The following is a 12,819-nucleotide window of genomic DNA, read 5'->3' on the forward strand; positions in this document are numbered from 1 at the left end:
GCAGGGGTGATGTGTGGTACAAGCTGCAGTGGCCACCTGACGCGAGCCCCGGCACGTATTGTTTAACAGATTAAGCACTGCTCTGCTCACCGCCTGCCCCAAACCTCTAGTGGTTCTGCCACCTGGTCATCTTGACATTTCAAATTGGCAATAGCTGGTCCCGCCAACTTGGAATAGGGTCCTTAGTGAGAAACTCGCAAGTACCTGCAGCTGACCCATTAGTCCAAGGCCCAACTGGGCTCTGATTTCAGACTGTCTATGTCTTTCACCACTATCTAGATAGTGGTAAAATGGTGAGCCCACCTAATTTATTTGTAACCGGTACATACTCCTCCTACATTATTTTAGAGGAACAATACCTTCAAATTCAAATGGTGGTGAGGACCTAAGAAATACAGAGGGACATCCTGGGCATTAGATAAAGAGGTGCAGCTTTAGCTTACTTTGCACTTAAAATGTTCTGCACACATTTGTACTGTTTTAGGTAGTTGAAAAAGGCAACACTTTTTGTTAGATGGCGCAGGGCCAAGGCACCTGCTCTGCTTAAGGTGCGCACAAGTATTCTTTCTGGTCATTTCTCTTTCTTTCCATTGGAGCTCAAACCGTTTCTTCAGTGGCCTCCGTCGGTCCCGGTGACCCCAGATAACGGCATGAGTTGGACATTTTAAGTTGTAAGACTGAAGAGGAAGAATTTAAGGGGGCACTGCGCTTTTACCTTTTTTAGAGTGACCAGACTGTATCCATTATGTTTATTGACCCTTCTGAATTCAACAGACTACTGGTAAAGCCGAGTTTAGGTTAAATGTTTTATGCCCCTGTTTGCCACAACTCCCCCCTACTTACCAATAAACCGAGGGACGGGATATGTGTTTCATTGAATTCGAACGTCTTCCTTTTCAAGCCTGTTTCATGTCTCTCTTGCAGGATGGAGAGGTGTACATAAATGATATGAGGAACGGAGTGAGAGATGTCTTCTGGAATCCAACCAGTGAGATCCGGAAGCAGAGACTGAAGCGCCACATTGTTCTCTTTGAGGAGCAAACCGAGTTTGAGTCGGAGAGGTGAGGTTCCGCTCGAAACCAGCATTTGTTGTTATGTAGGTGAGGCCTGGTATGTTCGACAAGAACTGCCTCCAAAGTGCCCAGTTCAAGCGAAAGCGCGCTCCACTTTCCTGGCAACTTCCACTTCGCGCAAGAACCACACTCCACGCTGTTACTTGAAGTGTAAAAGGCCATTTTATTAGGACATGGTTGCAATCATTTAGACTTTATTCAACAGTACATAACTGCAATAAATATACTTTCCCCATCCCATACCGACTCATTCTCCTTTCATCCATTCTCAAAACCATCTCAAAACCATCTCACCTGTTAGACTCTTCCCCCATTCACTCGGTGACCTCCTTCCTCTCCCCATTCTCACCTTCACTTGCCCTCCAAGCATCCTCTGTGTAATTTCCTTCATTGTTCATTGCTTCCCGCGCCCGCTATCAGTCACCTGTGTACCGTTCTCCCCCCCCGAGGGGTGGATCCGCCCGTATGTGACTACCCACCCCTCCAAAGTACCGCCAACCAGGGAGACCCCCGGAGGGCGGTTCCCTGCCCCACCCCCAGTGCTAGTGCACCTTTCGCCTCCATCCAGTCTACCTTGCGGCCCCTGTGGACGACCCTCCATCCCCTAAACCTGCGTCCCCTATAAAGTTCACTATTGCCGGGACACCCCAGACTGCGAAAGGTGCACCTATTCGAAATAGGACTACCTGTCCCCCCAGGTTGCGTTCCTAATGCCTCCCCCCCCCCCTCAAGGCACCAGGTGGATGACCATCCACCCTTGAAAACTGTGTCCTGTGTCACTGAGCAGCAGTTACCAAACAAACCCCGTCCGTGACAAAATTGTGCCAGTGCACACACCATAGCATGGGTGTAGGACCCTGAAACAAAACTGTTTTCACAGTCTTCCTCCCTCCTTCTCCTCAACCGTGGACCGTCCCCCTGCAATCCTGGTCCATCGCCCCCAAACTCCCTTCTCGGCAAAGCCCCCCCAGGGGATGACCATCCACCCGTACAGCCAGTATCCGTTGCAATCCAGTAACCTTCCAGGCCAATCCCAATCCCTGAAGAGCGTCCCAGCCCCAGACAAGACCACCTGTGCCTCCTCCAATAGCCCATTAACTGCGGGCCATTCCCCTGTAAGCATGTTCGACAGCCCTCAAAGTCCATTCTCTGCAAGGCACCATCGGTGGATGACCATCCACCCATAAGCCATTGTCCCTTTCCACCAAGCTACATTTCCAGGGCAATCCCCATCCATGAAAAGTGTTCCATCCCCCAAAACAAGACCAAAATCGCCACGTGTCCCTTCAAACATTCCCCAGTACCTGAGAGCTATTAGCTGTGAAGCGCGCTTAACATCCCCCAAAAATCCCTCCTCTGCAAGGCACCATCGGTGGATGACCATCCACCCCTACTCCATTCTCTGCAAGGCACCAACGGTGGACGACCATCCACCCATAAGCCATTGTCCCTTTCACCCAAGCTATATTTCCAGGGCAATCCCCATCCATGAAAGTGTTCCATCCCCCAAACCAAGACCAAAATCGCCACGTGTCCCTTTAAACAGTCCCCAGTACCTGAGAGCTATGAGCTGTGAAGCGCGCTCAACATCCCCCAAAAAATCCCTCCTCAGCAAGGCCCCCCCATCGGTGGATGACCATCCACCCCTACTCCCTTCTCTGCAAGGCACCATCGGTGGACGACCATCCACCCATAAAGCCAGTGTCCCTTTCAAACAAGCTACAATTCCAGGGCAAACCCCATCCCTGAAAAGTGTTCCATCCCCAAACCAAAACCAAAATCGCCCCATGTCCCCTCAAACAGTCCCCATCACCTGAGCACTATTAGCCGTGCAGCGTGTTCAAGAGCCCCCAATAATTCCCTCCTCTGCAAGGCAACATTGGTGGATGACCATCCACCCTTACTCCATTCTCTGCAAGGCACCATCGGTGGACGACCATCCACCCATAAAGCCAGTGTCCCCGTCAAACAAGAAACGTGTCCAGGACCATCCCTCAGCCCTGAAAGTGCCCCATCCCCAACCAGGCCACCAGTTGCCCCTCAAACCGTCCCCCTCGCTGCAGGCCAGTTCCTTGTAAGCATGCTAGACGTTCCCAGAGACCATTCATTGCAAGGCGCAGTGCCTCCCCATACCCACTTCCGAAATTCCGAGTCATTGAAACATATCCCCTGCCATGCCACTCGGATAAAACCAGACCTGCCATTTTCCAGAGTACCATCTCTCCAGCGCCTTTGCTGGTCTAGGAGCCATTTCCCATATCGTATAACACAGACACTCTCACTGGCCGCACCCCTCACCCTGAGTCAATGCAACTGTTCCCCCTCCATCACCAAACATCCCAAATGACTGCGTTCCCCGCCTGAGGACAGCCGTACACCCGCCATGTCGCCTCTGTGGCTGCCCAACTTCGGGAGAATGTCCGCCTGTCCATGCGACCACACTGGATCCCAGGCCACTCCCCTTACCTGCAGTAGAAAAAGAAAGATTAGTCCCGTTTGGATTATGTCTCTTTCCCGTCCATCCCCAGTCTCTCCAAAAAACACCCCCCCAACCCCCACTTTGACCTACCACGGCACCACACACCCTACTATACTGCCAGCTCCCCACTCACCGACTGCCCCCCCCCATCCCCGAACAGCCCTCCTGATGACACCTATGTGCCAGCCCTCAGGCGGAAGAATCGTGCCTCTCTTTAAGGGAGCCACTTCCCGTCGGCCCAGCCCTCGAACGAAACCTGAATAGCCTGTAGCACCGCTACACTACCTTCTCCACTACGCCGCAAGCCCCACGCTGCCCCATTTGGAAAACGTCGTGTCCCCGTTGCACCCAGACAAGCCATGCACAAACGCCCGTCACCCCCAGTGCCTGCACCAGTGGCCCCACCGGTACCATAGCAGTGCGGCTCCTGTGTCCTGCACTTCCACATTCCCAGATGCCCTTGACGACATCGCCACATTGTCAGCAGTGTCACTGTGTTGGCGCCTTACTCCTGACACACAACACATTTCCACGCCCCCGACTAACTGCATCCTGTCAGCCAGAATCCCTGCTTTCGAATTACTGCCCACTACAACCCCGGTGACCATCTCCACCCCAAACGCATCGTGCCGTGCCCGAAAGCCCCCTAACCCTGTCTGGGTCCCCTAAGCAGCGGCCCAAGCCGTCACCGTCTCACCAGCACCCCCTCCGGCGCATCCCCTCAGCCTCCTTTACTGCGATGCCTACCGAACGGTGATCATCTTGTCCCGTGGCCAGCAAACTACCTCTACCAGTCCCGCTCCCCAGCAAGTCCCCCTGTATAACACTGCCCCCCGGCACGCTTCGCGACGCTCGCGCTGCAGATACCGCGGCCTCGGCGCCCCGCATTTCTTCCAGACCTCAGCCCCCCCCAGTGTGCACCGTCAGTCCGGCAATCCCGTTGCCTCCGCATATTCGCCTCATGTGAGTCAAATGGTGCCATGGACCCATGGCCTCCAACTTATCGATAAGGACCTCCAGGCCCCTGCCTAACCCCAAGGGCTTCGTGACCTGTTCGTTAGACAATTCCCCCGAAAAAACCCCATGCCCCCTCCCTCCAGGTCCACCCCTCGTCTGAGTACTTGCCCATCAACGGAAGTGCCGAGAAAATTCGCCTGCCTTCCCAGCTGTGGGTAGCGGCTGAATATTACGTCGAAGAAAGACCATCCCAAGTCGAGCTACGTTCGGGCTGACCGTAAACCTATCCACCACCGTACCAGCCCGGCACCCCATCCATCTGATAAAGACCCCCAGCTGTCCCTGGGCCGCGCCCTTCAACATGCTGCCCCATGTGTCCGGGACCGATACCCACAACTTGCGTCAATTGGCACCCCCAGCTCAAGGTCAACCTCCAAGCATGGCAAACAGCCGCTAAAACACGGCAAATAGGGACAAGCCACCCTTTGGCAGCCAGCCTTCCGTTCGCCTGATAGCCCCATCGGCCATTCGAAACCCAAACCTTCTCCTCGTTTGGCCCCCAAAGTTCCCACCATCTGACGTAATGCCCTCTCCTTGCTGGTACCACCACGAACTCCCCAGCTGACCCGCTGTGCGTCATTTGGGCCTTGGGTTTCCCAGGCCCCCAGCACTATCCCCACCTCACTGAAGGAAATACCATTGCATACACTGATAAATGTGCACCCGGTGACCACCCGGGCGTGAACCTAATCTTCCAAGTCCAACTCCAAGATTTGACCCCCAATTCAACCTTACTGAAGGATACCCATTGCATACACTTACACAGGAGCACCCGGTGACAACCAGGGCGTGAACACCTAAACTTCCCAGTACAACTCCAAGACTTTAACCCCCAATTCATGTACCTGAGTGTGCGTCCGGGACCTCCTCTTCCTGAGCGAAGCTGCCATCCCCCATTGAGTTCCGTCGTAGGTGCACTCGCCTGAAACAAAGAACAAATGGGACTGGTTACCTGAACAACCCCCCCCCGCACTCCAAGGCCCCATCGGACACCCTCCATCCATCGCACTGCATCCGGCCCGCCAACTCCCACTCCGTAGCACACCGTCACATTCCCCCTGTCTCACCCCCAACACCATCCATGCCACCCTGCACACAGCACATACTCAAACTTGGTAACATTCACAAGGTTGTAGTCCTCAATGCGCGAATCCCTCGAAGGAGGGCAGGCCGCCGCGGACCCCCCTACTGCTTCTGGCCAGCGTCTGGGAGCCGTTGTGCGCCCCGCTGGCATCACCCCCTATCTGCCGGCCTTATGCGCCGGTCATGGATCCCCCCCCCACCGGGTCGCCGCAACCAGGTGAGCCCAAGCACCACCGGGCCTCATGCCGTGCTGGCAGTCCCTCACCCCTGTCCTAGCTATACCTTGCCGCACGCCCGACACAGACAGCAACCTGTCACCTGCCCCCCCCACCTCCCTCCTAAGCCGAAACCTCCGGGTGGCCCCAGTGCACCATGGAAATGGTGCAGGTCCCAGAATAGCTCGCCACTAAAAGAAACTCACAAACCCATGCCTGCCGAAAGTTACACGATGCCTACTATGCAGAATGTGCCCCAGATGGAATGCCCCCGAAAGTGCGGCACCGCCGAAAAGCATTTTTTATTTTTTATTTATTTATTTTTTTTGCATAATTTCACAGCGCGAACTCGACCGAAGGTATTGGAGCGCTGTACATAGCTCCATGTTTACATCACACATGCATGCATGGGGGGTTAAGTGATTCACCCAGAAACCGGATGTAGACGTGAGCGCGAACTCGACCCGAAGGTATTGGAGCGCTGTATATAGCTCCGTGGTTTACATTACCCCTTCAGGCATGGGGGGTTAAGAATTTGCCCAGAATCACATAAGCAGACGCGAGCGCGAACTCGACCCGAAGGCATTGGAGCGCTTCACAGAGTTCCGTATGCACGTTTCACATTCCAGCATGGGGGGTTAAGTGATTAGCCCAGGACCGTACGATGGGAACGCGAGCTCGAGGCTCGAACCCTGGCTTCCTGCAACAGATGCGGCAACGCAGCCGATATCACCGTCCCCGCCCCAAACCCGCCCGTCGCCACTACGGGGCCCACAGCAGACGCGCGCACTGGCTCCCAACCCCCCCCCCCCACCCTGCGGGCGAAGCACTACCCCACACCGGCCGGCGGGCACGCGGCAGGACTCCGGCTCCCGCTCCCCTGCTCAGGATGCCCCCCCCTACCTGCCACATTCCACGTTCCGGCCGCAGCAGATCTGGTCCTCGCACGGGCACACCACCCACATCGCGACACTCCAGGCCTGCGCCCGCTGGACACGCCCAGCCGCAACGCCTCACCCGGCCGACGCGCCGTATTTCCTCCTAGGGGCATCGCAACCGAGCCGCTCTCCCGAACCCAGCCAGGACATCTCCGAAACCCCGACCACCAGCCGATCAATCAATCGGCCTCCGTTACCAATTTCCTCACAACAAACTTTTTCCCCTCCCGGTGGTGCTCAGGTGTCAGGAAGAGGCCGGATACTACGTTTTGGGCCCTTGCCTGCAGCGGGTACTTGGGCCTCCCACACAAGTGAGGCACCATTTTTACCGGGAGACCTGGGGGAACGCTGGGTGGTGGTAAATTTGTGTGAGCCCGGTGATGCCACAACTTTCCCACCCCAAAATGTGTGAAAAAAGTGATTTTTTCAGCAAAAATTGAGGTTTGCAGGGGATTCTGGGTAAGGAAACGTTGGGGGATCCACACAAGCCATACCTCCCTGGAAGCCGCCGGGTGTCTAGTTTTCAGAAATGCGTGGGTTTGGTAGGTTTCCCTAGATGGCCGCCGAGCACCGGGTCAAAAACCAAAGTGACCCCCCCTTGCAAAACCAGGTGGTTTTGCGTTAGGCCATTTTGATGTCGCCTCACTACATTTTGGGCCCTTGCCTGCCGCGGGTACTTGGGCCTCCCACACAAGTGAGGCACCATTTTTACCGGGAGACCTGGGGGAACGCTGGGTGGTGATAAATTTGTGTGAGCCCGATGATGCCACAACTTTCCCACCCCAAAATGGGTGAAAAAAGTGATTTTTTCAACAAAAATTGAGGTTTGCAGGGGATTCTGGGTAAGGAACCGTTGGGGGATCCACGCAAGCCATACCTCCCTGGAAGCGGCCGGGTGTCTAGTTTTCAGAAATGCGTGGGTTTGGTAGGTTTCCCTAGATGGCCGCCGAGCACCGGGTCAAAAACCAAAGTGACCCCCCTTGCAAAACCAGGTGGTTTTGCGATAGGCCATTTTGATGTCGCCTCACTACGTTTTGGGCCCTTGCCTGCCGCGGGTACTTGGGCCTCCCACACAAGTGAGGCACCATTTTTACCGGGAGACCTGGGGGAATGCTGGGTGGTGGTAAATTTGTGTGAGCCCGGTGATGCCACAACTTTCCCACCCCAAAATGTGTGAAAAAAGTGATTTTTTTCAGCAAAAATTGAGGTTTGCAGGGGATTCTGGGTAAGGAAACGTTGGGGGATCCACGCAAGCCATACCTCCCTGGAAGCGGCCGGGTGTCTAGTTTTCAGAAATGCATGGGTTTGGTAGGTTTCCCTAGATGGCCGCCGAGCACCGGGTCAAAAACCAAAGTGACCCCCCTTGCAAAACCAGGTGGTTTTGCGATAGGCCATTTTGATGTCGCCTCACTACGTTTTGGGCCCTTGCCTGCCGCGGGTACTTGGGCCTCCCACACAAGTGAGGCACCATTTTTACCGGGAGACCTGGGGGAACGCTGGGTGGTGGTAAATTTGTGTGAGCCCGGTGATGCCACAACTTTCCCACCCCAAAATGTGTGAAAAAAGTGATTTTTCAGCAAAAATTGAGGTTTGCAGGGGATTCTGGGTAAGGAAACGTTGGGGGATCCACGCAAGCCATACCTCCCTGGAAGCCGCCGGGTGTCTAGTTTTCAGAAATGTGTGGGTTTGGTAGGTTTCCCTAGATGGCCGCCGAGCACCCGGTCAAAAACCAAAGTGACCCCCCTTGCAAAACCAGGTGGTTTTGCGATAGGCCATTTTGATGTCGCCTCACTACGTTTTGGGCCCTTGCCTGCCGCGGGTACTTGGGCCTCCCACACAAGTGAGGCACCATTTTTACTGGGTGACCTGGGGGAACGCTGGGTGGTGGTAAATTTGTGTGAGCCCGGTGATGCCACAACTTTCCCACCCCAAAATGTGTGAAAAAAGTGATTTTTTCAGCAAAAATTAAGGTTTGCAGGGGATTCTGGGTAAGGAAACGTTGGGGGATCCACACAAGCCATACCTCCCAGGAAGCGGCCGGGTGTCTAGTTTTCAGAAATGCGTGGGTTTGGTAGGTTTCCCTAGATGGCCGCCGAGCACCGGGTCAAAAACCAAAGTGACCCCCCTTGCAAAACCAGGTGGTTTTGCGATAGGCCATTTTGATGTCGCCTCACTACGTTTTGGGCCCTTGCCTGCCGCGGGTACTTGGGCCTCCCACACAAGTGAGGCACCATTTTTACCGGGAGACCTGGGGGAACGCTGGGTGGTGGTAAATTTGTGTGAGCCCGGTGATGCCACAACTTTCCCACCCCAAAATGTGTGAAAAAAGTGATTTTTTCAGCAAAAATTGAGGTTTGAAGGGGATTCTGGGTAAGGAAACGTTGGGGGATCCACGCAAGCCATACCTCCCTGGAAGCCGCCGGGTGTCTAGTTTTCAGAAATGTGTGGGTTTGGTAGGTTTCCCTAGATGGCCGCCGAGCACCGGGCCAAAAACCAAAGTGACCCCCCTTGCAAAACCAGATTAACTATTGTTACTACAGCGTGAGAATTTTGGAATAATATTGCAAAGAAAATGTGGCAGACATTTTGAGGTTTACAGGACATTGGGGATAAAAAATATTTTTCAATTCACAAGAGAGACATCACCATGAACTCCCATGGGTTTTCGACAATATCTACAGTTGGTGGGTTATTCTTGCATGGAAAGTGTACCTTGGCAGAGAAACTAAAGACAAAGATTCCTGCACAACCATCTATTCCTCAAACACACACACATACTGGTTGGATTTGGCACGAGGGCGAGTCATGGTTCAGTGTATTAAATTCTATTAACAAGAGATTTCACAAAAATGAAATGCACTGTCAATAATTAAATTCACAAAAAACCATACCTCCCTGGAAGCCGCCGGGTGTCTAGTTTTCAGAAATGTGTGGGTTTGGTAGGTTTCCCTAGATGGCCGCCGAGCACCCGGTCAAAAACCAAAGTGACCCCCCTTGCAAAACCAGGTGGTTTTGCGATAGGCCATTTTGATGTCGCCTCACTACGTTTTGGGCCCTTGCCTGCCGCGGGTACTTGGGCCTCCCACACAAGTGAGGCACCATTTTTACCGGGAGACCTGGGGGAATGCTGGGTGGTGGTAAATTTGTGTGAGCCCGGTGATGCCACAACTTTCCCACCCCAAAATGTGTGAAAAAAGTGATTTTTTTCAGCAAAAATTGAGGTTTGCAGGGGATTCTGGGTAAGGAAACGTTGGGGGATCCACGCAAGCCATACCTCCCTGGAAGCGGCCGGGTGTCTAGTTTTCAGAAATGCATGGGTTTGGTAGGTTTCCCTAGATGGCCGCCGAGCACCGGGTCAAAAACCAAAGTGACCCCCCTTGCAAAACCAGGTGGTTTTGCGATAGGCCATTTTGATGTCGCCTCACTACGTTTTGGGCCCTTGCCTGCCGCGGGTACTTGGGCCTCCCACACAAGTGAGGCACCATTTTTACCGGGAGACCTGGGGGAACGCTGGGTGGTGGTAAATTTGTGTGAGCCCGGTGATGCCACAACTTTCCCACCCCAAAATGTGTGAAAAAAGTGATTTTTCAGCAAAAATTGAGGTTTGCAGGGGATTCTGGGTAAGGAAACGTTGGGGGATCCACGCAAGCCATACCTCCCTGGAAGCTGCCGGGTGTCTAGTTTTCAGAAATGTGTGGGTTTGGTAGGTTTCCCTAGATGGCCGCCGAGCACCCGGTCAAAAACCAAAGTGACCCCCCTTGCAAAACCAGGTGGTTTTGCGATAGGCCATTTTGATGTCGCCTCACTACGTTTTGGGCCCTTGCCTGCCGCGGGTACTTGGGCCTCCCACACAAGTGAGGCACCATTTTTACTGGGTGACCTGGGGGAACGCTGGGTGGTGGTAAATTTGTGTGAGCCCGGTGATGCCACAACTTTCCCACCCCAAAATGTGTGAAAAAAGTGATTTTTTCAGCAAAAATTAAGGTTTGCAGGGGATTCTGGGTAAGGAAACGTTGGGGGATCCACGCAAGCCATACCTCCCTGGAAGCTGCCGGGTGTCTAGTTTTCAGAAATGTGTGGGTTTGGTAGGTTTCCCTAGATGGCCGCCGAGCACCCGGTCAAAAACCAAAGTGACCCCCCTTGCAAAACCAGGTGGTTTTGCGATAGGCCATTTTGATGTCGCCTCACTACGTTTTGGGCCCTTGCCTGCCGCGGGTACTTGGGCCTCCCACACAAGTGAGGCACCATTTTTACTGGGTGACCTGGGGGAACGCTGGGTGGTGGTAAATTTGTGTGAGCCCGGTGATGCCACAACTTTCCCACCCCAAAATGTGTGAAAAAAGTGATTTTTTCAGCAAAAATTAAGGTTTGCAGGGGATTCTGGGTAAGGAAACGTTGGGGGATCCACACAAGCCATACCTCCCAGGAAGCGGCCGGGTGTCTAGTTTTCAGAAATGCGTGGGTTTGGTAGGTTTCCCTAGATGGCCGCCGAGCACCGGGCCAAAAACCAAAGTGACCCCCCTTGCAAAACCAGATTAACTATTGTTACTACAGCGTGAGAATTTTGGAATAATATTGCAAAGAAAATGTGGCAGACATTTTGAGGTTTACAGGACATTGGGGATAAAAAATATTTTTCAATTCACAAGAGAGACATCACCATGAACTCCCATGGGTTTTCGACAATATCTACAGTTGGTGGGTTATTCTTGCATGGAAAGTGTACCTTGGCAGAGAAACTAAAGACAAAGATTCCTGCACAACCATCTATTCCTCAAACACACACACATACTGGTTGGATTTGGCACGAGGGCGAGTCATGGTTCAGTGTATTAAATTCTATTAACAAGAGATTTCACAAAAATGAAATGCACTGTCAATAATTAAATTCACAAAAAACCATACCTCCCTGGAAGCCGCCGGTTGTCTAGTTTTCAGAAATGTGTGGGTTTGGTAGGTTTCCCTAGATGGCCGCCGAGCACCCGGTCAAAAACCAAAGTGACCCCCCTTGCAAAACCAGGTGGTTTTGCGATAGGCCATTTTGAAGTCGCCTCACTACGTTTTGGGCCCTTGCCTGCCGCGGGTACTTGGGCCTCCCACACAAGTGAGGCACCATTTTTACTGGGAGACCTGGGGGAACGCTGGGTGGTGGTAAATTTGTGTGAGCCCGGTGATGCCACAACTTTCCCACCCCAAAATGTGTGAAAAAAGTGATTTTTTCAGCAAAAATTAAGGTTTGCAGGGGATTCTGGGTAAGGAAACGTTGGGGGATCCACGCAAGCCATACCTCCCTGGAAGCGGCCGGGTGTCTAGTTTTCAGAAATGCGTGGGTTTGGTAGGTTTCCCTAGATGGCCGCCGAGCACCGGGCCAAAAACCAAAGTGACCCCCCTTGCAAAACCAGATTAACTATTGTTACTACAGCGTGAGAATTTTGGAATAATATTGCAAAGAAAATGTGGCAGACATTTTGAGGTTTACAGGACATTGGGGATAAAAAATATTTTTCAATTCACAAGAGAGACATCACCATGAACTCCCATGGGTTTTCGACAATATCTACAGTTGGTGGGTTATTCTTGCATGGAAAGTGTACCTTGGCAGAGAAACTAAAGATAAAGATTCCTGCACAACCATCTATTCCTCAAACACACACACATACTGGTTGGATTTGGCACGAGGGCGAGTCATGGTTCAGTGTATTAAATTCTATTAACAAGAGATGTCACAAAAATGAAATGCACTGTCAATAATTAAATTCACAAAAAACCAAACCAATGACTCGCAGCTCGTGAGCTGTAAAGCCACGTCAAGGCACCAACCACTTTACAGGCCATTCACACACCTTTCATACATGATACAAACAAGACCATTCGCACCACCAGGCACAAAAGCAACACAGTTCATAATTCACCAAAAAGGGACAAGGTACACCCTGCTTCAGAAAGACAAATATTACTGCACAGCCATCTAATCCGCAAGCACACACACATACTGGTTGGATTTGGCACGAGGG

General features: G+C 52.8%; 1 protein-coding gene across 7 annotated transcripts in view; it reads left to right on the plus strand.

Annotated features, from left to right (window-relative positions):
• Window positions 1–12,819, plus strand: part of OSBPL5 (oxysterol binding protein like 5) — a 1,218,591-nt gene that overhangs the window by 1,139,213 nt on the left and 66,559 nt on the right. For all 7 annotated transcript variants that reach the window (XM_085644727.1, XM_085644725.1, XM_085644728.1 and 4 more), the window contains one exon: window positions 925–1,061. In XM_085644727.1, coding sequence (XP_085500853.1) covers window positions 925–1,061 — 137 coding nt within the window. The remainder of the gene's footprint in view (window positions 1–924; window positions 1,062–12,819) is intronic.

Source organism: Triturus cristatus, chromosome 3_1, assembly GCF_964204655.1.
Source record: "Triturus cristatus chromosome 3_1, aTriCri1.1, whole genome shotgun sequence".
In the NCBI taxonomy this organism is placed as follows: Eukaryota; Metazoa; Chordata; class Amphibia; order Caudata; family Salamandridae; genus Triturus; species Triturus cristatus.